Source organism: Physeter macrocephalus, chromosome 16 (assembly GCF_002837175.3).
Source record: "Physeter macrocephalus isolate SW-GA chromosome 16, ASM283717v5, whole genome shotgun sequence".
Taxonomy (NCBI): Eukaryota; Metazoa; Chordata; class Mammalia; order Artiodactyla; family Physeteridae; genus Physeter; species Physeter macrocephalus.
In genome coordinates, this window is record NC_041229.1 from 58,030,925 (window position 1) to 58,058,466 (window position 27,542).

At 37.1% G+C, this 27,542-nt stretch overlaps 1 protein-coding gene and 2 pseudogenes across 5 annotated transcripts in view; 1 reads left to right on the forward strand and 2 right to left on the reverse strand.

The window, feature by feature from the left end:
- Nucleotides 1-27,542, reverse strand: part of RNF169 (ring finger protein 169) — a 141,602-nt gene that overhangs the window by 79,397 nt on the left and 34,663 nt on the right. For all 5 annotated transcript variants that reach the window (XR_003683739.1, XM_028501629.1, XM_028501628.2 and 2 more), the window contains exons 2-3: nt 27,046-27,119; nt 126-272 (exon numbers count right to left, since the gene is read on the reverse strand). Coding sequence is in view for 4 of the 5 variants with exons in the window: in XM_028501629.1 (XP_028357430.1) it covers nt 126-272; nt 27,046-27,119 (221 nt within the window). In the remaining variant the exon portion in view is untranslated. The remainder of the gene's footprint in view (nt 1-125; nt 273-27,045; nt 27,120-27,542) is intronic.
- LOC102986972 (glyoxalase domain-containing protein 4-like) lies at nt 11,309-13,191 on the reverse strand (annotated as a pseudogene).
- LOC114488051 (28S ribosomal protein S31, mitochondrial-like) lies at nt 16,493-19,640 on the forward strand (annotated as a pseudogene).

Genomic DNA, 27,542 nt, shown 5'->3' on the forward strand with positions numbered 1-27,542 from the left:
CACTACTCTTAAGCTGCACAGTCAATGATTGTTACTGTTCACCAACAAAGGTTTTTCAGATCCACATCACCTGGGCTAATTGCTGATTTTGAGGCAGGTGTCCATCAAAAAGGTGATCTACTTACACACTCTAGATTTGTCTTCAGTACTAAAGGCTCATCTCTTTTTTTCTGTTCATCCATTTTCCTTTTTCCCATTTCTGTATCCTCTGGTAACAGCCTGTGGATTTGATCTTCAGAGGTTTTCTCCTCTTGTAACTTTTCTTCTCTCAGCTAAAAATACAAATCACACCAAGACAGCAGTTTTAGGCAACTATAAACTTAAAAACATCTTTTACTCGGTAGTCTATTAGAACAAACAGGAAAGTTTTGAGACTATTTTCTTATTTGATATAAAGCCCTCTTAATTTTTAAGTCTACTTTTACTTGAATCTTGCCAAACATTCCCTTCATGGCTTAAGATTTAACTGCTCTGCATTCTTGAGCAATATGAAATCACAAAGGCTAAGATAATACACATAATCAAAAAATAAGGTTTATTCACTTAGCCAAAAAAGGCGGAACCTAAAAACTTTCCTTACTCCCATAAACCAGACATAACTGCACTGCACCAGGAGAACAGCAAAGATTTAGGCCACAGAGGGCCAGAGAAGTTGGTCTAGGCAAGACAGGTCTTTGGGCCTAATGAAAACAGAAAAAATGGCTTATCACAGTTCCAATGTCCTACAATTTATGTGGATCTTGTGATCCACAGGATAGGTCAAGATACATTGTCTACAAAGAAAGTTAAGGCAGACTAATATGCTCCTCATTTGGGGGAGGTAGCATGGCATTATGAAAATGAGATGGGTTTTGGAATTTAAAACCTGGGTTCTAGTGGTTCTGTCACTTGTTTAGCAGCTACATGATCTTGGGCAAATGAACCACCATATGCTCACCTACAATATAGGATAATGCTACTTACTTTGCAGATATTGTTGTAAGAAATAAATGAGATAATAATATAAAGTATTTACTGTAGTATCTTGCTATATACTTACAGTATATCAAGAGTTCGCTTTCCTAACCTCCCTTTATTCTCTTTTCATTGCCTGGGATTTTAATAAAATTTAAATGACAATGTATATGAAAGCAATTCTAGGCTATTAATATTTTTAATCATACTTATAAAATAAAACTAAAGAACAAATAAATATTTTTCATTGGCTGTCAACTGGGTTAAAAAACAAAAACAACAATAACAATAAAAAACAATAAAGATTTAGTCTTATCTTTCCAATTTCCATAGGTATGATTCCAATAAGCCTGAACTAGTCCTTAACATGCTGGGTCTAATTCAAGAGGTTATGAATGTGCAAAGAACACCATAAACAATGTTATGTCAGGAGGAGATTCAAATGAAATAATGTACTCCCAACTCTGCCCAAGTCAAACAAGAACACAAGAGGAAGAAAGCTAATCCATAGCTAGGCAGAAAGCAAACCTGAAGTCTATGCTAACTGCCCACATGAAAGATCAATGCCTTTTAATGATCTTAGATGACCACAGGCTACAAAGGGGCATTTCACTTTTAGAGGATAGAAAGGCAGAGTGGCACACACAAAAAACAGGTTTTAGCATCACATTATCATTTACTGAACTCTATGTGTCAGGTGCTGAGCTAAAGCACTGTTACATTATCTCATTATCTCTACTTTAAAAATTAAAAAACAAAACTAAGGTTTAAAAAGAACTATGGCAAATTCACAGAGCCATAGCCTTGGAGCTGGAATTCAAATCTACGTTTACCTCAGTTGTTCTCAACCAAGGATGATTTTGCCTCTCAGGATACATCTGGCAATGTCTGGAGACACTTTTGGCTGTCACAACTGAGGGGATAAGGTGTGTGGTGCTACTGGCATCTAGTGGGTAGAGGCCAGGAACTGCTACTAAACATCTGAAATGCATAGGATAGCCCCCAACAATATATACATACACAGACATTGCTATTTTTTAAAAACTAAATATAAATTTCCTGTTTTACGTATTTTAGTGTTATTTTGTTTTGTGCTTAATTGTGTTTACATACTATGTTCTCTGGCTTTTCTAGTGTTTTAGAATGCATCCTTTGCCTCCTAATAATGTTTATGGCTGCTCTCAAAGTTTTTGACAATGAACTTGTGTGTTGTTGGCAAAACAACCTTCTCACTGCAGTGTTGAGTCTCTGCTAACACAGCATCACCTTAAAGGTAAAAATTTACAAAACTGAAAAACCCATATATACATTTAAATCTTCACATGAATCATGTTGGTGTTTTCTCTGTATTGGGTTCTGCAGATGCTTTTTTTTTTGTCCCTTTTGATGGTTATTTATAAGGACTTGAGAACTTGGTATCTAGGAAAGAGTTTTTATATTCAGCGAAAATGACTCAAGAGTGTCAGAAAATAGCATATAAACTTGAATAAGAAGTATCAATAGCTGCTGTTTATTGAACTCTTCCATGTTTTGGGCATTAAGTTTATAGAGCTTACCTTATCATTATCATTCTATAGACACAAAAATTAACATTCAGTGGTTATTTCCTGAAGTCAGTGTTTGAATATCGAAGAGCTTAGATTTTAAAGCAAACCACTGGCTTCAAATACCAGTTTCTCAACCTCAGTACTACTGACATTTTGGGCTAGATAATTCTTTGTTATGGGGAGCAGGTCAGAGTCTGAGTAGAAGGCTTATTCATGAATACTTTATTGGGGACCAGGAGTTAAGGATGGAGTAGTATAACAAGGAGAGACAGCGAGCCAATAAAAGTGGTTGGCTTGACAGTTGGCTACAGAAGACAATATGAGAAACTGTATGCAATGCAGCTCAAGACTATCAATCAGAAGTGAGAAAGGGGGAAGCATATATATATATATATATATGTATATAAATAGACTCCCACTTCCTGCTGACCAAAGTTTGCTCCACTGGATGTTAAATACCCCTGACACTGGCTTGTACAACTCAAGTAAGTTCTCATGGTAAGGACTGCAGCAGCAACCACAGAGAAGCCCTAGAGCTAAAAGCAAGAGGCAAGCAGTAGGAGCCAAAACAAAAGAGATCTCAGCTTGTACCAAATGAAGCCGCCCACCACTGTAAGTGGAATGCTTATTACTGCCTCCATTTTTTAAAAAATTTATTGGCCACGCCCAGCAGCTCACGGGATCTTAGTTCCCTGACCAAGGATGGAACCCATGCCCCCTGCAGCGGAAGCGGGGAGTCCTAACCACTGGACTGCTAGGGAAGTCCCTGCCTTCCATTTTTTTTTTTTTTTTTTTTTTTTGCGGTACGCGGGCCTCTCACTGTTGTGGCCTCTCCCGTTGCGGAGCACAGGCTCCGGATGCGCAGGCTCAGCGGCCATGGCTCACGGGCCCAGCCGCTCCGCGGCATGTGGGATCCTCCCGGACCGGGGCACGAACCCGTGTCCCCTGAATCGGCAGGCGGACTCTCAACCACTGCGCCACCAGGGAAGCCCCCGCCTCCATTTTTAGATTTTAATTATTAAAGAAAAACTATTGACTTCTGTACAGTAATCTCATTCTCAGCCACACTATCAAGAGTACAGTGTAATTTTTTTCCTCAAAATATCTTTACTTTGTCATCATTAATTTTTAAAAATAAACTTTTTTTTTTTTTTTTTTTTTTTTTGGCCAGGCCACGTGGCATGCGGGATCTTAGTTCCCCGACCAGAGATCGAACCCCTGAAGTGGAAGCGCAGAGTCTTAACCACTGGACCACCAGTGAATTCCCAAAAATAAACTTTTAAAAATCAAAGCATTATACACAGTGTACAAATCATAAATGTAAAGCATGAAAAATTAGACAAAATAAGCACATCCATGTAACTACTACCCAGATCAAGAAACAATATATTACCAGTACCCCTTGTGCCTATTCCTCACCCCAAAGTAACCATGATCCCAGCTTCCCACACTAAAAAGAATCATTTCACCTATTTCTGAAATTTATGTAAGTGGACTCTTATATATGTATTGAATCTGTCTTCCTTCAGTCAACATTCCATTTGTGAGATTCATCCATGTAGTTGCATGTAGTAGGTTGCTCTTTCTCATTGTTTTATAGTATTCCATTGTTTGACTACAAAACAATTCTATTGTTAATGGATATTTGTGTAGTTATTAATATACAGCTATTTACAAATAAACTGCTATGTACATTCTTGAGTATGTATCCTGACACACATACTGCTGTGCGGCATATTCTAAAAGAGAAGCTGTTTAGTCATAACGCACGGGTACACTGCCATAGTTTCCCCAAACTGGTTCTACAAATTACACTCCCACCCCAACCTGCAATGTAGCAGAATGACAGTTGCTCTCAACCTTGTTAACACTCAGTATTGTCTATTTTCGCCATTTCAGTGCATATATATATTGATACAGCATTATGACTTCAATTTGCATTTCTCTGATGACTAAAGATCTAAAGCAGCTTTCATGTCTTTATTGACTATTTGGAAATTCTCTTTTATGACGTGCCTATTCACATTGTTGCCCTTTCTCCTTTAAAATATTTGGGATTTTCCCTAGTAATTTGTAGGAGTTATTTATATTTTTTGAATATGAGGCAGTTTTCAAGAAAAAAAAATATACCTACAATATACATACATACACCCACCCACACACCCACACTTTTTTTCCCCTCTCACGGTAGCTTGCCTTTTTCACCCTCTTGTTAGTGCCTTTTAAAGACAAGATGCTCCAGGTTTTAATACAGCTTAATTTAACATTAGTGTTTTTTATATCCCATTTCAGAAATTCTCTCATGGTATCTTTAAGGAGCTTATTATTTGACCTTTCACATTTAGATCTACAATCCACTTTGAACTGATTTTTTTAAAATCAACTATGTTGAGGCATAATCTACATATGATAAAATGATGCACAGCTCGATGAATTTTGACAAATGTATATATCCATGTAACTGTATCCCTAATCAAGATATAGAACATTTTTACCACCTAAAAAAGTCCCTTCAAACCCACTAGTGGGAATTCCTTGGCAGTCCAGTGGCTAGGACTCTGTGCTTTCACCGCCGAGGGCCCAGGTTCGATTCCTCGTCAGGAAACTAAGATCCCACAAGCCTTGCAGCACAGACAAAAACAAAAACAAAAACAAAGACAAATGACAAAAAAAAACCCACTAGTAATCAATCTCCCATGCTACTCAGCCCTAAGCAACCCTTAATCTTATAACTATGACTACAGATTAGTTTTGCCTGTTATAAAATCATACACCATATATTCCTTTATGTCAGGATTCATTCACAGCATATTTTTGATATTCATCCATGTTACTAAGTTTATTATATTATATTCCTTTTATGGATGAGTTATATTCCATTGTATGAATATACCACAATTTGTTTATCCATTCAAGTATTGTACATTTGGGTTGTATTCAGTTTGGGGCTGTTATAAAGCTGTTATGAACATTCATGTCTTTTTGTGAACAGATGTTTTTACTTTGCTTGTCTAAACAGCTACAAGTGGAATTGCTGGGTCAAGTAGTAAGTATATGTTTAAATTTATAAACTGCCAAAATGTTTCCCATGGAGGTTATACCATTTTACACAGTCAGCCCTCCACATCCGTGGGTTCCACCATCAGTGGATTTAACCAACCACAGATCAAAAATCAATCTGTCTTTGGTGGAACCCATGTACACCAAACCCACAGACACCAAAGGCCAACTGTACTCTGCGATTTTATATAAGGGACTTGAGCATCCATGGATTTTGGTATCCACGGGGTTTCTGGAACCATTCCCCCACAAATACCGAGGGAGGATTACATTCTCACTAACAATGCATGAGAGTTCCAGCTTATTTACATTCTCATACTCATTTGGACACGTGGAATTCTTAGCCTTTTGATTTTAGCTATTCCAGAGGATGTAGGGGATATCCTATATGTGATTTTAACGAGTATTTCCCTGCTGGTTAATTATGTTGAGCATCTTTTATGTTTAGTAGCATGTCTTCTTTTGTGAAGTGTCTATTTTCAATAAAACCTTTTATCCTATTTTTTTAACCTTATTATTAGGTGCATGAGGTTTTTTTTATAAGTTCTGGATAAAAGTCCACTGTTAGATACACATTTTGAGACTATCTTCTCCCAGTCTTTGCTTTGCTTATTTCTTAAATGAGTGGAGGTTTTTAACTTTAATAAAATTCAATATCATTTTTTTCTTCTGTGATTAGGATTTTTTGGGTTCTTGTCTAGTAAATCTTTGGCTACCCCAAGGTCAATAACTTTTTCTTCTGTTTTCTTCTGCATAGTTTTAGCTTTTACATTTAGTCTATTATGCATTTTAAATTAATGTTTGTATATGGTATAAAGGAGAGATCAAGATTGACTTTTACTTATTCATAGGATATTCAGTTTGTTCCAGCACCATTGTTGAAAAGACTGTTCTTTTGACACTGAATTACTTTTGTGCCTTTGTGAACATCAACTGACTATATATGAGTGGGTCTATTCCAGGACTATACTCTATTCCATTGATTATATGTCTTTTCCTTATGCCGACACCATAGAGTCTTGATGACTATCATTTTAAAATCTGCAAGTAAAGTCCTCCAGTAATAACAGTCATTATTCACAGACAACATGATCCTCCATGTAGAAAATCCACTAGAATCTACAAAAAAGCTACTAAAACTACTAAATGAGTTTAGCACAGCTGTAGGATATAATATCAAAATATAAAAACCAACAGTATTTTTATATACTCGCAAGAATTGTAACACTTACAGTAATATCCAAAAATGTGAAATACTTAAGATAAATCTGACAAAATATCTGGAAAGTGAAAACCACAAAACACTTCCAAGAGAAACTAAAGAAGACCTAAATAAATAGAAGAATACCATGTTGACGGATATGAAGACTCAATTATTGAGATGTCAGTTCTCCCCAAATTGATCTATAGACTCAATGCAATCCCAATCAGAATGCCAGCAAGTTTTTTTGTAGAAACTGGCTAGCCAATACTAAAATTCAGATGGATATACAGAGAACCAAGAAGCCAAAATAACTTTGAAAAAGAACAAAATTAGAGGATTAATACTAATGGATTTCAAGACTTATTATAAAGCTACAATAATCAAAACAGCATGGTATTGGTGTGAAAATAAACAAACAGATCAATGGTACAGATACAATACAGAGTTTAGAAATAAACCCATAAATATATGGGTAACTAATTTTTGACAAAGGTGCAAAAGGCAATCCAATGGAGAAAGGATAGTCTTTTCAACAAATGGTGCCAGAATAAATGGGAAATCCATATGCACACCATATATAAAAATTAACTCAAAATGGATCACAGACCTACATGTAAAGCCTAAAACTCTAAAACGTCTGGAAGAAAACACAGAAAATCTTTGTGACTTTGGGCTGGGAAAAGAATTCTTGGATATAACACCAAAAGCAAAATCCACAAAGGAAAAAAAATGTATAAACTGTATTTTTTTTAAATAAATAAATTTATTTATTTTTAGCTGCTTTGGTTCTTTGTTGCTGTGAGCGGCTTTCTCTAGTTGCAGCAAGCGGGGGCTACTTTCGTTGCGGTGTGCGGGCTTCTCACTGCAGTGGCTTCTCTTGTTGCAGAGCATGGGCTCTAGGCGCGCGGGCTTCAGGAGTTGAGGCACGTGGGCTCTAGAGCACAGGCTCAGTAGTTGTGGCCCATGTGCTTAACTGCTCTGCGGCATGTGGGATCTTCCCAGACCAGGCCTTGAACCCATGTCCCCTACATTGACAGGTGGATTCTTAACCACTGTGCCACCAGGGAAGCCCTAAACTGTATTTTTTGAAAGTTAAAAACTTCTACCCATCAAAAGGCTCTAAGAAAATGAAAAGACTGACACACACTGGGAGAAGAATATTTGCAAAGCATATACCTGTTAAGACTTGTATCTGAAGATCTTTCAAAATTCAACAGCAAGAAAATACAAATAAACACATGAAAAGATGCTCAACATCATTGGTCATCGGGGAAATACAAATTAAAACCACAATGAGATACCACTACACACCAGTTAGAATTGCTAAAATTAAAAAGACTCACCACAGCAAACGTTGACAAAGATTGAGAGAAACCAGAACTTTCATACTCTACTGGTAGGAATTAAAATGGTAAAACCACTTTGGAAAAGTTTGGCAGTTTCTTAAAATAGGACACACACCTACCATATGATCCAGCCATCTCATGCCTAAGTATTTACCTAAGAGAAAAAAAATTTTATTCTATACAAAGACTTGCATGTGAATGTCCACAGTAGCTTTATTTGTAATAGCCAAGAACTGGAAACAACCCAAATGTCTATTAACAGGCAAACAGATAAACAAATTGTGACATATCCATACAATGAAATAGTACTCTGCAATAAAAAAGAATAAACTATTGATACATGTAATAAGTGAATGAATCTCAAAATAATTATGCTGAGTAAAAAAGCCAAATAGAAAAGCATAAACAACTTATGCCAAAAAGAACAAACAGGTTAATTGGACTTCATCAAAATTAAAAACTTTTGTGCAAAGGACACTATCAAAGAAGTGAAAAGACAACCTATAGAGTGGGAGAAAATATTTGCAAATCATGTTATCTGATAAGGATTTAATACTCAGAATACATTAAAAAAACTCTTACAACTCAACAACCAAAAGACAAACAACCCAATTCAAAACTAAGCAAAAGACTTGAATAGACATTTCTCCAAAGAAGAGATATAAATGGTCAATAAGAACATGAAAAAAGGCTCAACATCATTATTCATTAGGGAAATGCAAATCAAAACCTAATGAGATACCCACTAGAATGATTATATTTTTTAAACTCAGAAAATAACAAGTGCTAACAAGAACATGGAGTAATTGGAGCCCTCATACATTGCTAGTAGGAATGTAAAATGGTGCAGCTGCTGTAGAAAACAGTATGACAATTTCTCAAAAAATTAAACATTCAATTATTCCCATGACCCAGCAATTCCACTCCTAATTATATACCCAAAATAAAACCAGGAGTCAAACAGATACTTGTATTCCAATGTTTATTGCAGCATTATTCACAAGAGCCAAAAAGTGGTAAGGAGATGAAAGGATCAACAAAATGTGATATATGCATACAATGGGATATCCAGCCAAAAAAAGGAATGTAGTACTAAAATATGTTATAATGTGAATGAACCTTGAAAACATTATGCTGAGTGAAATAAGCCCGGTCACAAAAGGACAAATACGATATGATTCCACTTACATATCTAGAATAGGCAAATTTGTAGAAAGAAGGTTAGAAGTTACTAGGGCCTGGGGTGATGGTAGAATGGGGAGATATTAATGGGTACACAGTTTCTGTTTGGAGTGATCAAAATCTTTCGGAAAAAGAAAGCAGTGATGATTGCACAACATTGTGAATGTACTTAAGGCCACTGAATTGTACACTTAAAGTGGTTAAAATGGCAAATTTTATGTCATATATATTTTACAGCACAACCTATTATATAAGTATCATGAAGTTCCAGCTAGCTTTCTATCCTTTTAGATACTACAATAAACAATCTGTATGACAGGTTTACTCAAGGCAATATCCTAGTAGGAGGCTTCAACTAGTCTTCTGATTAGAATCAGGTAGTTGAATTGTCTAACAGCTAAACACAGGGGCAAACAGAATTCCTAGCCATAGGGCAAGGCGCCGTCAAAGGAATAGACTGTTGAGCTCACTAGATTCTTAAATCCTGTTCATGCAAGGGTGGAGATGCCTACAGAATATTGGTAGCTAATCCATGTCTTGAATAATACTCATTTCACGATGAAAAATTATTTATCTTCATAATTGTAGAATCTGAGTGATAGGTATACAGGGGTTTTATTGTTCATTTTATTGTTCTTTTTTATATTTGTTTAAATATTACACAAATTAAAAATTTAGAAATCATTTATAACATCCATTATGCAAGTTAAAAAACCTCAGATACTGGGCGATTATAGAAATAATTGAAGGGCTTATAGGAGCCTATGCAGAGAAAGTTCTGATTATAGCCTCTCAAATGCTAAGTAACTACTCCAGAGTATGTATTCCCTATTAGTACTTCAATGTTAACTAGCCATCCTTAGAGTTTAAAGCAAAACACATATACACCACACTGTTTCAAATGAAATATTTTAAAATACATTTCATAACATCCAGAACATACTTCTTTCTATCATGGATTTTTAACACAAATTGCTTGTGTCCAATTGCTTGTTTTCAAATTTCCCTTCCCTCAGACACTATGAGCTTCTTTCAACCTGGAACCATGCTATTCTTCCTTGATTTCCCCCCTCCCACTTTAGTTCTGGACATAGGGCCTGTATTCAATAAGTTTAATTCCACAAATATTTACAGAGCACTAGAGTCTATGTGTTAGGCATTGCTTTTAGTGCTGAGGATACAGCCCTGATCAAAAATGACTAAGTTGTTTGCATGGTGCTTATATGCTATAAGACTGTGATTGAAATGAAAGATGTGATTGGACTAATCAATTTTTTAAAGGTCTTCCAACAAATATTTTCTGCAATACAAACTATACCTATTTTGGTGACTCTACCAGTCCCCGTGCTTTGGGGAGCTTCTCTCAATTCCACAATAAAAGGTAACCAACCCAACAGTGCCATGAACACAGGGCTGGTGGGAAGAGTGCTGCTCAATGGCATTTTTTTTTAATTTGGAGTTAATTGTTCTCATTAAATCTACATGCTTATCAAAATTACCTCCATCCCCAACCAAAGATAATGTTCCATATAGCTGTCCCAGGCTGGAGAAGAATTTATTACTAATCTAACACAGTCACACACAGAATGTGCCCTTACAGTGACGGCGCAGATGACAGCAAGAGCTCTCCTCTAAATGGACTGATAATGATAGGATTTTCTCTCTAAAATATATCAGAGCTCTCAAAGGTTAAAATACACAAATCTGGGCTTCCCTGGTGGCGCAGTGGTTGCGCGTCCGCCTGCCGATGCAGGGGAACCGGGTTCGCGCCCCGGTCTGGGAGGATCCCACATGCCGCGGAGCGGCTGGGCCCGTGAGCCATGGCCGCTGAGCCTGCGCGTCCGGAGCCTGTGCTCCGCAACGGGAGAGGCCGCAGCAGAGGGAGGCCCGCGTACCACAAAAAAAAAAAAAAAAAAAAAAAATACACAAATCTTCACCACCCCAGCCTCTTTGCCTGTATAGGAAACCATCAAGTTGTGAGAGCATTTATTACACATCAGGCCTCACAGGTGTTCGACAGGAATCACTAATGCCTTTTCCACGTGATGTCTTCAGTTAACCTGAAGCCTTTGGTTTATTCTGTGGAGCAAACCATTCATCTCTTTTAACTTCTGCTATTGCATCAGCCAATAATTTGCTTCCCTCTGGATCCATCTTCGAGAGTTCTCGAAACTCTTCATCCCCCACAAAGCAAATTTCATATCCATCAGGGTCAGTCAGAATGATCACTTGCACTGTTGCTTTCCCTGGAGTGTCCAGACTCACAAGGAGTGTCAGAATCTTCTGATTCTCCCTTTTTATCAAGTCTTCTAAGTCTGACAACTCTTTCTGGGGGCAAGAAAAAGCAATTCATCCAAAAGCTGCTGCATGATCAACTACCCCCTGGATGCCCTGTAGCTCCAGCTTACACTGGTTATTCAGCATAGCCCAGAAAAACTCTCTGCTTCTTTTCATCTTTTTCATAAATTTTCATTCCCAGCAGATTAGACCAGTAGTTCAAGGACTTCTGAAGATCAGAAACTGCTAGAGTTACTTTTTTTTTTTTTTTTTTTTTTTGTGGTACGCGGGCCTCTCACTGCTGTGGCCTCTCCCGTTGCGGAGCACAAGCTCCGGATGCGCAGGCTCAGCGGCCATGGCTCACAGGCCCAGCCGCTCCGTGGCATGTGGGATCTTCCCAGACCGGGGCACAAACCCGTGTCCCCTGCATCGGCAGGTGGATTCTCAACCACTGCGCCACCAGGGAAGCCCCCTAGAGTTACTTTTAATACAGGATCTGACTGAGGTGGACTGCGGTTCGGCAAATAGAACTTATATCCTCTGGGGGCTTTGGTTTCAAAAACACCTACTGCAACTTCATTGAGTGGCCACTCCAGCTTTCTGGCTTTGCAGACAGCCTGGCTAAAAGCAAGCGTGATACCCATGAAGTCACTGACAAGCTGTAGTCTCCGATGCCATAACTGTAAGTCAGTTCTGCAACAAAATGATCATCCTCAGGTCCAAATTCTATCACTGATTTACTCCATTTCCCATCATAAGGCCTTCATCCCCAGGACATCACAATAGAAACACACCATCTGGAAGCGGTTTCCGACTTTGAACACGAAGTGCAGAGCCCTGAGAGTCGCCATGACCACCTACACTACCCACCCCTCATGCGTACAGCGCCGCGCTGCCCACAGGTGACACCAGCGCAGTAATCCCAATGGCACTTTCAAGATTAGAGGCTCATGCATCCATAATTTTCTCATTTTCGTATCTAAATTGGTAAAATGGTCCACCACCCTCCGAAAGTAGACTACAGAAATAATTTGTGAGAGTTGTAGGACCTTCTAGCCTCATGGTGTTTCCTTAATCTTTCCCCTAACACACAACTAACAGATTTTTCCTATAAAATATGATTATATATAAAAACATATAGTAAATTATGTGAGTTACACACATTTATAACTCATTTCCTACATTTTCTAGTTATCTCTGGGCCAAAGGTTCTCAAACTGGGACCCCAGACCCTTAAGAGGATTCACAAAGGTAGTGATGGAAATCTTTAATTTTCAATATATTTTTAACAATCTAACAAATCATATACTTATAGTCCAAAAGGTTCTACCCACTAAATACCTCAATAAATAGGCTGAATACATTTTTGTTGCTTATCTAGGGCTTATTCTTTAATAGAAGACATTAACAATATTTTAAATTGTTAAGGGAGTTATGAAAAGAGTATATATTATAAGCTGATAAAGTTGGGGACCACTGCTTCAGAAACACTGCTCCAGACCATGATGAACTTGTTAGATATTCAAATTAATGTCAGAACATTCCAATTTACTTTGGTATCTATAGTGATCAATGCTTTGCATCTTCCATCTGGTTCCTAGGCTCTCATTTGATACTAACAGTTACCACTTATATAGGGTCTAATTGGTGACTACTGCTGATGCTACCCACAAAAAGAAAGTGTTTGGGGTAAGTAAGGACTACTTGAAGCTTCCATCTCACAGAATCCAGAAATCAGAGCAAATCTTGCATACAAGGCAAAAGCCATGACTTCTACTTGAACAATCACATAAATAGCACCAAAGCAACTATTTGCTCTTATGAGTCTTACCTAATTTTAACAAAATCACACTGATAACACTATGCTCTCTTCACTTTAAATTCTTAAACACCTTTCAATTTAAATGTTATGTTTAGGGCTTCCCTGGTGGCACAGTGGTTGAGAGTCCACCTGCTGATGCAGGGGACACGGGTTCGTGCCCGGGTCCGGGAAGATCCCACATGCCGCGGAGCGGCTAGGCCCATGAGCCATGGCCGCTGAGCCTGCACATCCGGAGCCTGTGCTCCACAATGGGAGAGGCCACAACAATGAGAGGCCCGCATACCGCAAAAAAAGAAAAAAAAAAATGTTATGTTTAGAATAAAGTATATTTAAATATTTATGCCAATATAACATTTTACAAATTTTCTCCTTTATGTAACAAAGTGTTTTAAATTATTTCAATATAGGTTTTAAATTATTACATGTGCTCTACAGAAATGCATATAAAATTAATTTTAAGCGTTAAAGTTTATACATAAATTGAACCAGCAGATACTAAGTCATATGTTTAGTTGCCAAGCTAAAAGGCTAAATGAAGGGGCGTGCACTCACAAGAAGTATAAAGTAAGAGCTCTAAATCATTGATTATGAAAAGGCAAAGACAGGTCTTCACTGTCCAAAGTTCAAGAAAACTGGGAATCATTTATGGTTCATACCACTAACTTTCCAGCTTCCAACCATGACTTTTTCTTTTTTTTAACATCTTTATTGGAGTATAACTGTTTTACAATAGTGTGTTAGTTTCTCCTTTACAACAAAGTGAATCAGTTATACATATACATATGTTCCCATATCTCTTCCCTCTTGCGTCTCCCTCCCTCCCACCCTCCCTATCCCACCCCTCTCATGGTCACAAAGCACAGAGGTGATCTCCCTGTGCTATGCGGCAGCTTCCCACTAGCTATCTAATTTACATTTGGTAGTGCATATATGGGGTCAGGTTTTTAAATTTAGATATAAGAAAGTTCAATATTCTATAAATAAGAATATCTTAAGTACTCATGAACATAACAAGAAGTATAATGTAGTGTCCAATTAATTGATTAGTAGTAAGGTCCTCTGTTCCCTTAAGAAACTATAATATAGTTAATTAAAGGAGATAACCAGAAAATACAAGTTAATGGTTCCTGAAATACATTGTCAATGGTTTCTGCCTACTGGCTTTAAGAACAACTGTTTATATCTAATATTCAACAAAATATTTTGCATCAAAATAATTATCTTACTTGTAACAAAAGCAGCTGGAGAAGATGATCATAGCAATTATGCAGACAGCCATAGAAATGAGCAAAGCCAGCCATCGAATGCTGCCATCGAAAAATGGACCTGATAATGGAAGTAAACAATGAAAAAGACATATTACCTTTCGATCACATCTTAAAAGGAAAAAATAACTTGTAGTGTTGAACTCTAGAAAGCTTGCTTATTGTTAAAACCAGAGAAAATATTTCACTGAGAATCATGATTGCACTTTTCTCTGCTAACCTACCTATAACAACAGGGGGCAGTGTAGGTTGTAAATACTGGTTACATAAGTTGGTCCGACAACATTCTATTGTCCGGCGTAGCTGGGCTTTTGGTGAATCCTAAAGGAAGAAAATTAGAAATAATCTGATACACGAAACTGATAATTAATTTTTAAAATATTCATAAAATACAGTTTCTAATTCAGTGAGTGAAAAGGACCTGCTAAGTTTGTGTGAAAGTGATTATTGAAAAATTTAAATCTATCGTGAAATAGTGTTGTAAAGACTCTAAAATGTTTTTTCTTAAGAAGAATGTATGTATGTGCATGGTGTGTTAGAACACTAGACTATAACTTAATTACAGATAAACAAAAGTTTATATATATTTTTCACCCAAAATAGATTGCTTTTGCTATTTGGGGTCTTTTGTGTTTCCATACAAATTGTGAAATTTTTTTTTCTAGTTCTGTAAAAAATGCTAGTGGTAGTTTGATAGGGATTGCATTGAATCTGTAGATTGCTTTGGGTAGTAGAGTCATTTTCACAATGTTGATTCTTCCAATCCAAGAACATGGTATATTTCTCCACCTATTTGTATCATCTTTAATTTCTTTCATCAGTGTCTTATAGTTTTCTGCATACAAGTTTTTTGTCTCCTTAGGTAGGTTTATTCCTAGATATTTTATTCTTTTTGTTGCCGTGGTAAATGGGAGTGTTTTCTTAATTTCACTCTCAGATTTTTCATCATTAGTGTATAAGAATGCCAGAGATTTCTGTGCATTAATTTTGTATCCTGCTACTTTACCAAATTCATTGATTAGCTCTAGTAGTTTTCTGGTAGCCTCCTTAGGATTCTCTATGTATAGTATCATGTCATCTGCAAACAGTGACAGCTTTACTTCTTCTTTTCCTATTTGGATTCCTTTTATTTCTTTTTCTTCTCTGATTGCTGTGGCTAGAACTTCCAACAGTCAGCCACTTCTCACTCAAAATGAACAAGTTAAAACATGGCAGTAATGGAGGGGGGTTACTTTGTGCTATTTTTTTTTAATTCCAAATTTTAAAGAATAATAATAATTCTTATATATGGATTACTATGTGCCAGGCACTATTTCACAATAACCCTATAAGCTAGGTACTATGGGGTCCATTTTACAGACCAAGAAACTAAGAAATGGAGAGATGAACTAACTTGCCCAAATTCACATGGAGAGTCAGGATTTGAACTTAGATGGCTCTTAAGCACTTTAATAAACTGCCTCTCGGCTAAGGGCAAAATAGCCACATCATTTGTATTGTGATTTACTGAGCACCTGCAATTTTTTTTTAAAGTCTGAGATAAACAAACAAAAAGTTGACTCTCAGATGGTAAGCAGCAAATGAGGTTTTAAACTCTCATCTGAATCCAGAAAAATAAAACCAAGCTTGCAATTTTACTGAAAGCGGATTACCTGTGAATTTTTACACAGATTTGGATAGAGATGGGAAATTTTAAAAATTATCTTGTGGAATCTTTTTGTGTGTGTGTGTGTGTGTGTGTGTGTGTGTGTGTGTGTGTGTGTGTGGTACGCAGGCCTCTCACTGTTGTGGCCTCTCCCGTTGCGGAGCACAGGCTCAGGACGCGCAGGCTCAGCGGCCATGGCTCACGGGCCCAGCCACTCCGCGGCATGTGGGATCTTCCCGGACCAGGGCGCGAACCCATGCTCCCTGCATCGGCAGGCGGACTCTCAATCACTGCACCACCAGGGAAGCCCTGGAATCTTTTTTAAATATCGTATTTTTAAAAGTGATTTCTGATTCTTGAATGGTTTGGCTTTAAGTAAAATATTGGCATGCATGTAATATATCACAATGATATTTTCTGTTATTTTATATAGCCATTAAAAATGTTGGCATGAATCGAAATACACTGATATGGAAAGCTTCATATGATATGTTAAATAAAACGGTCAGTAAAAATGGCATGTAAAGTGTGATCCTAAATCTATTCTGTAAAATGTCTTAAGCTTAAGTTTATGATAAACATTTTTCCTTCCAGTTTTATTGAGATACAATTGACATACAGCACTGTACAAGTTCAAAGTGTAGCATAAAGATTTGACTTACATACATCATGAAATGATTACCACAATAAGTGTAGAGAACATCCACCATCTCATACAGATTCAACATTAAAGAAGAAAAATTTTTTTCCTTGTGATGAGAACTCAGGATTTACTCTTAACTTTCTTCTTCTTTTTTTTAAAAAATTTATTTATTTATTTATTTTGGGGGGCATTGGGTCTTCGTTGCTGCATGTAGGCTTTTTTCTAGTTGCGGTAAGTAGGGGCTACTCTTCGTTGCGCTGCGCAGGCTTCTCCTGTGTGGAGCACAGGCTCTAGGCACGCGGGCTTCAGTAGTTGTGGCATGTGGGCTTCAGTAGTTGTGGCTCATGGGCTCTAGAGCACAGGCTCAGTAGTTGTGGCACATGGACTTAGTTGCTTCGTGGCATGTGGGATCTTCCTGGACCAGGGCTCAAACCCGTGTCCCGTGCATTATAGGCAGATTCTTAATCACTGCACCACCAGGGAAGTCCCTCTCTTAACTTTCATATACAGCAGTGTTAATTATATTTAACATGTTGTACATTACCTCCTTAGTACTTATTTATCTTATAACTTGGAACTTTATACCTTTTGACTGTCATCATCCAATTCCCTTTCCCACCACCTCCTGCCTCTGGTAACCACAAATCTGATCTCTTTTTCCGTAAGTTTGCTTGTTTGTTCTTGAAGTACAACTGACCTACAACGCTATGTTAGTTCCTGTTACACAACACAGTGATTCAGTATTTCTGTACTCAAAATGATCACCATGATAAATCTAGTTATCATCTGTCACAATACAATGATATTACATAGTTATTGACTATATTTCCCCACACTCTATATTGCATACTCATGACTCATTTGTTCTGCAACTGTTAAGTCTGTACCTCTTAATCTCCCTCACCTATTTCTTTCCTCCCCTCTCCCTTCTGGCAACCACCTGTTTGTTCTCTGTATCTGTAACTGTTTCTGTTTTGTTATGTCTGTTCATTTGTTTTGTTTTTTAGATTCCACATATAAGTGAAATCATACAGTATTGGTCTCTCTCTGTCTTATTCACTAAGCGTAATGAGGGTGGGGCATGTTTGGCAGAGGATGCACTACCCCCATTATATTCCCACTTCAGCTTGTTTCTCCACAATGTTTCCAAGAGTCTGGGGGACCCTACCCCTTTGTCCCCTTTCCCACCTCCCTTTGTGCTCTGGAGGCCCAGAGGAACTGGTAGCTGCAATTTGTGTTATTCCCTTCTCTGAATATAACGGTCAGAACAAAAAAAATAATATCCAAAGATACTTTGGTACTAACAGCATGATCTACAGCAAGAAAGATAAGCATTTGTCTCCAATCCATGAGATTCCAAGGAGAGAGACAGTCAAGACAGTGTAAAGAAGAATAAGAAAAAAAGACTTGATAAATATTATTAAGGGCATGAAAGTTGAAAGCACAGTAAATGTACAAACAACAAAGCTGCCCAAAAGAAGACAACTTAAAAGTGTGGAGGCTACAACTAGCAGACTTCAAAAAGCTCCAGAAGATGCCCCCAAAAGAGAAGTGAATCCCTGAGTCCTGAGTTGGTGGTGGCTGCATCTGCTGTTGCAGACTCTCCCTTTTGACAAGTAGACGACCAAGTCAGAGCTGCTCCAGCAGCACAAGGAAGACTCAAGGGCACAGAAAGAGGGCGAAAGACCTAAAATTAGTCTCAGTAACATCATATCAGCTACGAAAGTTGCCAGATCTGCCTGCCACAGCTAGAGTTAGTACAAGACTAGTGAATCAGATGCAGTTTGATGAAGGAGCTGATGATGATGTTGGTCAGGATCTTCAACATGATCGCAAGACCACTGATCTTAGAACAAGTTTTAGGAAAAATATATTCAAAGGCAAGAGGCTTAATATTTTTGGGCTTAAGGCAGTTACTAAAGAGGCACCTGACACACAGAGACAGCACCTTCACTTTGGATTGTGGAATTTGCTAAGCAGTTAGCCGCAGTCAATGAACAGTCCTTTCAGAACGATTCCAAAGAGATGAGCCAATGGACAAAAGAGGAGAACCTGTGGGAGTCCCAATTAACCATGAAGCAGGTTTTGATGATAAGGGTTCAGAATCTCATGAACATATGTTTCTGGATAAATACTTGGAGGATTTTCCAAAACAAGGATCAACTTGCCACTTCATGGAGCTGGTGACCTGGCCTTTCCAAAAACCCATATCTGAGTGTTAAGCAGAAGGTCGAACACGTAGAGTAGTTTAGAAATTATTTTAATGAAAAACAGGATGTTCTAAAAGAGAGTGGCATACAGTTCAACTGGAAATTTTTATTTCAAGCTACTGGAGCTTGGTATTATAAACAAATAAAATAATTTGACTAGAAAAAAATACGATAAACATTTAAATATGGTTATTAGGTGGCAGAATTACTGGTAATTTTCCCTTTCTCCTTTAAAGCTTTTTATAATTTTTTTTCTTTTTACAATTCACAGAATTTTATAATTCTGCTTACTTTTATAAAGAAGAAAAAATAAAGCTGTTTAAATTTACTATAAGCTTCACTAATCAGATACTTTAACAAAATGTTTTATTTTGCACAAGGGACAGAAGAGTTGTGACTGTTTCTAGAAAATTCTCTCATTTGGCTTTCAAGTAGCACTGAAATGATTTTATTTAAACTAGTCTCTAAGCCATATAAAATATTATACTAATGTAGTAGCCTTATAACTATTGATCGTCTCCTCTCATAAATGAAAGAGACAAGGAAAAACAGGACATTACAGATATAACATGAATAACCTGCAATTCTAATTAAATCTGATCATGCTTTGAATTTCCCAAATGTGTTGTTTTCTTTGAGAAGCATATAACTTGATAAAGTTGTTTCTCCTTGTCTGGGTAGTTGTAAATAGCAAAAAACCACCACGTTAACATTTTCAGATTTTGAACATCGTATAAACTAAACAGTTGTTCCCTCGTGCAGTCAAAATTAAAACTTATTCTTTTGAGAGTTTTTCCTTCTTAGTACCATACAGCTTACCTGCTCTTAAAGATGTACTATGAGATTCTGTATTTATTTCTTATTCTAGAAAGATGCACATCAGCACATACCCAAGTATGCATTTCCTCAAAGATTACATATTAACATTTCAGAGAAAGAAGAATAGAAAATAATGTAGTAAAAAGAACTCTAGAAATCTTAAAATACATCTAGTTCTATCATGAACCAGCTGTATATCCTTACACAAGTCATTTCTCTTAAAAGAAGGGGCTTTGAAACTGGATGATCAACAATTCAATCCGTATGTAATAAATATATAAGTGCAAGATATTATATTAGATGTGGTGGAGAGTTAAAGAGACTAAACAAACAGATCCATCTTGAAAGATTTTACAATCTAATAAGAAAAAAATTTTTTAAACAAGCAAACAACCTGCTGCTTCCATGGTGCAACAGAACATATTTTAATAAATACAAGCTTCTTTTAAAATAAGTAAATTAAAAAAATAAGGGAAAGGCCACTCAGTATTCAGCTCATGATACACTGTACAGCCAAACAGATTTAAGTGAAATGTTCAAGCTTTAATAAAGTACACTATATTTTACGGTTTATGGCAGAAAAATAATAAAAGGAACTTTAAAGATATATTATTTCAAAGATAATTAGGCCCTAAAAGTTTACTTACCTTTAAAAAACTCCTTCAGAAAAGTTAATGTCTGCCTTATAGAGTCATTACTCACTTCAGTAACCCATTGACTGTATCTGATTACTCTGTGCTCTGGCTAAGGACTAGAACTGCATGCTTACTACTTGAATAATTCAGCCAGCAATGGGGAGAAAATACTCCTCAAAAACGAACCAGTGGTGAGGGAGAAAAAAGAAAATGGATAGGTCAGTAAACCAATTCAGAGAAAGCCTAAACCACTCATGTGATCTGCAGAATTATCAAAAGCAGTTCATCTTTCCCACTACAGAAACCAGGGAGATAAGCAGTCTAGAAGCAAAGGCTGTTTTTTTTCCCCTACCTTTAACCTTTCAGAGTCTATTGATTCAAAGAAGACAAACAAGGGCATGCTGGATTATATGTTTCCAAAATCTAATATAAAGCAACTATTATTTAACCATGTGGTCAAAGTTAAGCACCTAACAAACTGTATAAGCAGAAGGAATAATGGTGCAAATAATAAGCTTAATGCAACCAATAAATAGAATTTATAGGGATGAATCAATTATTTCAAACACAAAATGTCTAACAGTCAATCTTATATAGATTAGAACCATAAAGAGATCAATATTGAAATAATTTCTCCATAAAACTTATTTTTAATTTCAACATATATTTACTACAGACAAGAATTAACAAGATGAGCGATTGGGATTGACATGTATACACTGATGTGTATAAAACTGATGACTAATAAGAACCTGCTTTATAAAAAAATAAATAAAATAAAATTCAAAAAAAGAATATAATAAGAATATAAATATTCAAGAATGAATACAACAAAATTCTTTCCCCAATCAATGTAACAAGATGGAGGACTGAGCACATGCTAATTTTCTCCTTCTACTTAAAACACCATAAAATGTCAAAAAACTTCTTTTTAATAGTATACATCTATAAAAGCACAGAAAAAATAGCATGCCATTAGCAATCCAGATCACAAGTATCCAAAAGATGGAACTAGTTTTCACACCTAAAGGTTATAAGTAAGCAATTCATAGAAAACCTGTAAATGGCCAGTAAGTACAAGATGCTCCTTCTCTCTAGTAACCAGGGCAATGTAAATTAAAACAATGAGATATTTTATTCAGCAGATAGCAAAATATTAAAAATAATGATAAAGGCTTAGCAAGGATTTAAAGAAAAGGGACTCTCTTTTACTGTTGGTAAGAGAGTTAAGTTGAAAAAAGTCTTTTGAATATCCACCAAAATACAAAGTGTATATACAATCTGACCTGCACTTTCACTTCTAGGAATCTAACTTAAGGGCAGTATTTGCTCAGATATGTTCATGGATCTTTAGTGTAACATCTCTTCAAAACTGGGGGAAATGGAAAACAATTTAAATGATCAATGGTTAAGTGAATTATGCCTCATCCACACTATGAAATACCATTCAGTATGAAAAAAGTACCTATATGAAAGCACCTGCTGCCCCTCCACAAAAAAAAGCACATATTGTCAGAGGGAAAAAAAAACTGGCTACAGAATAAATAGATCATATTATTCCTCAAAATTCCTAGCTTCTTTGACGTATTTACCATCAGACTGTAATACCCACAACCCCTCTTTGAGGTAGTCACCTGTCAACTCCCCTTATTCACAGAAAACCTTAGCACTTAAGTTTCTGCCCAGCTACTCCAGTGATACTCCTGAAGATTTCAATATCAGTATATTCGCTCAGTTTCTTCACTTCCTTCTAGATAAATCTTTTCTTCCATCCTACTTCAGTTACCTCCGCCCATAATCATACCCTAAACTCTGCCATGTTCAATAACTAAACCACCTCCCAGTCTCACATTTAACCCTCTCACATTTAGACCACGACTTCTAGGTTTCCAACTTTACTTTTATATGCTAGTCATCCTACTTTTATAATTCTTTAGCACCATCAAAACTTCCAGTCCACTGACTCTACCATTCTCATTGTCCATCATGTCCTCAATTCCTTCCTCAAACAACCTCCTTAAAATAACCACAGTCCAAAACTACAACAACTTCCTTGTATACACCTTCAAGTCCACAGCATCATTCCCTCTGTCATACTTTTGGTAAAATCCTAACCCTCGTTAAACCCAACCCATTGCTTACTCCAAAAGTGTTCTAATTGGTCTTATTTCCATTTTCGTCCCATGAGGCACAGACAGCTAGCTGCCTACCCAGTATTCATTCTTTCATTCCTTACTAAAACAACCCTAGGGACTTCCCTGGTGGTGCAGCGGTTAAGAATCCACCTACCAGGGTTTCCCTGGTGGCGCAGTGGTTGAGAGTCCGCCTGCCGATGCAGGCGACATGGGTTCGTGCCCCGGTCCGGGAAGATCCCACATGCCGCGGAGCGGCTGGGCCCATGAGCCATGGCCGCTGAGCCTGCGCGTCCGGAGCTTGTGCTCCGCAACGGGAGAGGCCACAGCAGTGAGAGGCCTGCGTACCGCAAAAAAAAAAAAAAAAAAGAATCCGCCTACCAATGCAGGGGACTCGGGTTCGATCGCTGGTCCGGGAAGATTCCCACATGCCATGGAGCAACTAAGCCCGTGCGCCACACCTACTGAGCCTGCTCTCTAGAGCCTACGAGCCACAACTACTGAAGCCCGCGCCTAGAGTCCATGCTCTGCAACAAGACACCACAATGAGAAGTCTGCGCACTGCAACGAAGAGTAGCCCCCATAAGCGGCAACTAGAGAAAGCCCGCGTGCAGCCACAAAGACCTAACGCAGCCAAAAATAAAAATTTATAAAAATAAATAAATAAAAGAACCCTAATTTTACTTAGGAAGTTAATGTACCCAGCTAAAACACTATGCTTCCCAGCCTTCCTGGCAGCTAGAGGGAGTCTGTGATACTTAACTACAAAATACAGGTGAAGTCACTCGGTGCGGCTTTGGAGAAGGCTCTTTAAAAGACCAAATTCAGCTGACATACGCCCTTCTGCCTTACCTTCTGTCTAGATGGGATTCTACAGAAGGATCAACGATGGTTGATCCACATCACAAGGAGACAGGCACACTTGAAGATGTCTAAACAGAAAAACAAAAAGGAGCCTGAACCCCTGATGTCCTAGAGCTGCCATAATCAGCCCTGGATAGCTTACCTCCAGCTTTTTGTTACTGGAGAAAAGTAAAACTCCTAATTTATTTGAGTCACTATTTTGGGGTTTCTACTATTCACAGTAAATCCAATTCCTAATTCTTAGACCCATTACAGTTTATTCCCCACACAACAACCAGAGACCTTTTAAAAGTATAATTCAGATCATATTACTGGCTTCCCATCACACTTAAAATAAATTTAGGGTCCTTACCAAGCAACTAGGCCTTCTTTGATCTGGCCCTCTATCTCTCCCAACTCACATCTTACCAAATCCCCATACCACCCTTCCACCCTTCCACAACTTGTACACTCAGTTCCAGCCACAGTGTTCCTTAAACAAGCCAAACTTGTTTCCATCGTAGGGCCTTTGCATTTGCTGTTCTCTTTGCTGAGAATGCTCTTTCCTCATAAGTTTACTTGGCTTGCTCCCTCATCTCTTTCAGGTAGCAACTCAAATGTTGCCTTCTCTGAGACTTTCCCTGATCACTGTATCGAAAACAAGTCTTTTTGTGTCTCAAGTTTCCCTTCCACTCCCCTCTAACTCTTCTTACCCTGCTTTATTAATATATATTAAATTTTTTTTGCTTATTTACTGTCCATCTTCCCCACTAGAATGAAATCTCCCTGAGGTCAAGAACCTTGGGTGTCTTCTTCAGCATCATATTCCTAGTACCTGGCACACAGTAAGGACATAATAAATATATGATGAATAAATGAATATACATCATGATCCTATTTATACTAAAAAAGACTAAAGCATATGTGTGAGTGTGTGTGTGTGTGTGTGTGTGTGCGTGTGTAAATATATAAAGGATCTAGGATATACACTAAACTCTTGACACTAGTTATCTCTGGGGCAGAAAGTGGAAAATAAGAAAAAGGAGAACTTTCATATTTTGCTCTGAATATTTCTGTGTAAAAAAGACAAAATTAACTACAACACATGGCAGGAAGAAAATTTTAAACATATTTAGAAATATAAACCTATTTATAGAATCATAAAATTTAGAAACATAGTAACCTCAGTAAGCATAACACTACACCATGGGTAGAGGGATCTATGATTAGTAAGCAAACATCTTTTAAAAGAACTAGAATTAGGGGAATAAAATTTCCTGTCAACTTTTTATAGCCCTTATAAAGGTTTTTACTGTCATTTAAACAAAATAATAAAATATACTAAATAAAAAGTGTATTACATGTCAAATTAGTAATGATGAGTTGTATAGAATTAATTTCCATCGCTTGCTCAGTAGAAACTTTTAAACATCTCCCCCGCCAGGGATTCATCTAGATAATTATATATTTGTTTTGTTTCAGAAAATATGCATTCTAAGAGACATCTTTTTTATCAAGTTCTCCATCCAAATGTCTAGTGCCTTAATTTTTTTTACTTTATTGAGGCATATTTTTACATATTATATAATTCATCCATTTCAAGTATATAATTCGATGATTTTTAGTAAATTTACCAAGTTGTGGAACACACCATAAATCAGTTTTAGAAATCTTCATCACTGTAATAAAATCACTCATGACCATTTACTGTTAATCCCCATTCTCAACCCTACTCAATCAACCATTAATCTACTGTCTGTCTCTATACTTCTGTCTATTCCTAGACATTTTCTATAAATGGAAACATACACTATGTGGTCTTTTATCTGGTTTCTTTCACTTAGCATCTTTTTGAGGCTCATCCATCTGGTAGCATGTATCAGTGGTTCATTCCTTCTTATTGCTGAATAGTATTCCATTATATGGGTATGTCATATTATTGCCTTTTGATTTTATGACTTGGATTTCCATTTTCCAGGTTATACAATGAGTGTAGGATAACCTGGGTACTTGGGAGTATGGGTGGGGGGAAACCTATTTAATGTTTATTTAACACAAAGACACAGGTGAGTGTTTTTCAAACCGAATCCAGTTTATGCAGAATGAGATTGTCCTAGCTTCACTCAACAGCATTATACGATCAGTTGCTTTTAAAACCATTTTCCTGTCCCTCCTTCTTAACAGGAACGAAAGAACAGTTCCCCAAGGTATCCTTCTCTCTCCCAAGGCTTATAAAAAATCTCTACACTCACTATGTCTTCTGCTTTACCTCCTTTTTCTACCTCCAAGTCCCTGTTTTCTCATTATCTTCAAGCTGACAGCTTCAAAATTTCCATATTCTCCAAGTTTCTGAAAAGTTATATTAAAACTAAATATCTGCATATTCTGGAATTTTATTTAAGAGAAATCTGTGGTTCTTTTGATGTAGCCCCCGAGAATAATTTGTTTCTATGTAGGAAAAAGCTTTGTAACTGATTTAAAACGAAAAACAAAAAAACTCACAACACCAGTACAAAAGGAGCATGAGGACCCAAGTCAGCATTTGACACTCTCATTTAAAAGAAAAGATCAAAAATATACAGTAATTAAGCACAGTTTTTTATCTTTTCTTTTTAACATGACCTTATTAAATACTGATTTTTTTCATTCAGTCTAAAATGCCACCATAATGTTATTGTCTTGCCTGTTTTATGATGATGTCTGATTCAGATTAAGTGGATTATGTGCCTTTATAAAACATTAAATATCTACATGTAGAATGATTATCTAATCATTTATGAACTTGGTAAGGGATGGTGGTTCAGGGAGAGGGCTGGGGAAGGATGATACAAATCTTATAACATACTTCTTATTACCAGTCTTTCTGAAGTCTTAATTTTCCAAGTAAGTCCCAGACTATTAGCTTGAAAACATCAAAAATAAGATGATGTGGACAGAGCTAAAAGCTTTCCCAATGGTAAACGTTCTCTAACTAGAAAATTATTCCACTACCCTTACCAGTCTAAGTTACAGTTCTTCTGGAGTACTTAAGAGAGTGAAAGCAGTAAAAGATAATACCAGCTACATGTAATTAGAGGAACCTTGCAAGATAAAGAAAAATAAGACAAGTTATTATTATTAAAGCTTAAATGTTAGCTTTTATCTAACATTTAAATGCCAAGAATACCTCTCTTGGTGGCCAGTTATTGCAGCAGGTGTGTGATAGGCCATGGGAGCTACATTTTCATCTTTGAAAGGACAGCTTAAAAGGGGTTCTGAGTTAAGGTTTACTCTACTTCCATTATAGCTACAGAATCTAACTAGACCAGTATAAGGTAGGGTACAGAAAGACAGGCTCTGCATTATAAATTTTAAAAATCCCTAGTAAATCAAAACTCCCACTAAGCATTCTTTAATGTCATCATTTCAATTAACTTTAAGAAAATGAATGGCATAATGATATGTATACTGTTATACTGTACCTTTCTCAGGCTTTCATATTCCTCACGAAGTTCCCCAGGCTTGCTTAATTTGATTGGTGCTCTGAATATAAACTCTGCAGGAAAGGGGAAAGAAAACACTTTTTAACAGAACTTTCTAGGAAGGAACCAAGATCTTGTCCTACTGCTGCCCCCACATCATAAACCACATAAAAATTGTGGTCATCTTCCACAATTTGAATATTCATTCATTCATTTAATGAATACTTATTAAAGGGTATAAACCAGGCACAGTTCTAAGCACTGGGGAGAAGCACTGAACAAATAAAGTCCTTACTATCATGGAGCTTACAAAATTGTGGGGGGAAACAGACAATAAACAAACAAGTGTGTGTATATAATACAACTGGTGGTACTAAGGGCTATGGAGGAAAATAAACACAGGCTGAAAGATTACTTTATCAATATATAGAGTGGGGCTTCCCTGGTGGCGCAGTGGTTGAGAGTCCGCCTGCCGATGCAGGGGACGCGGGTTCGTG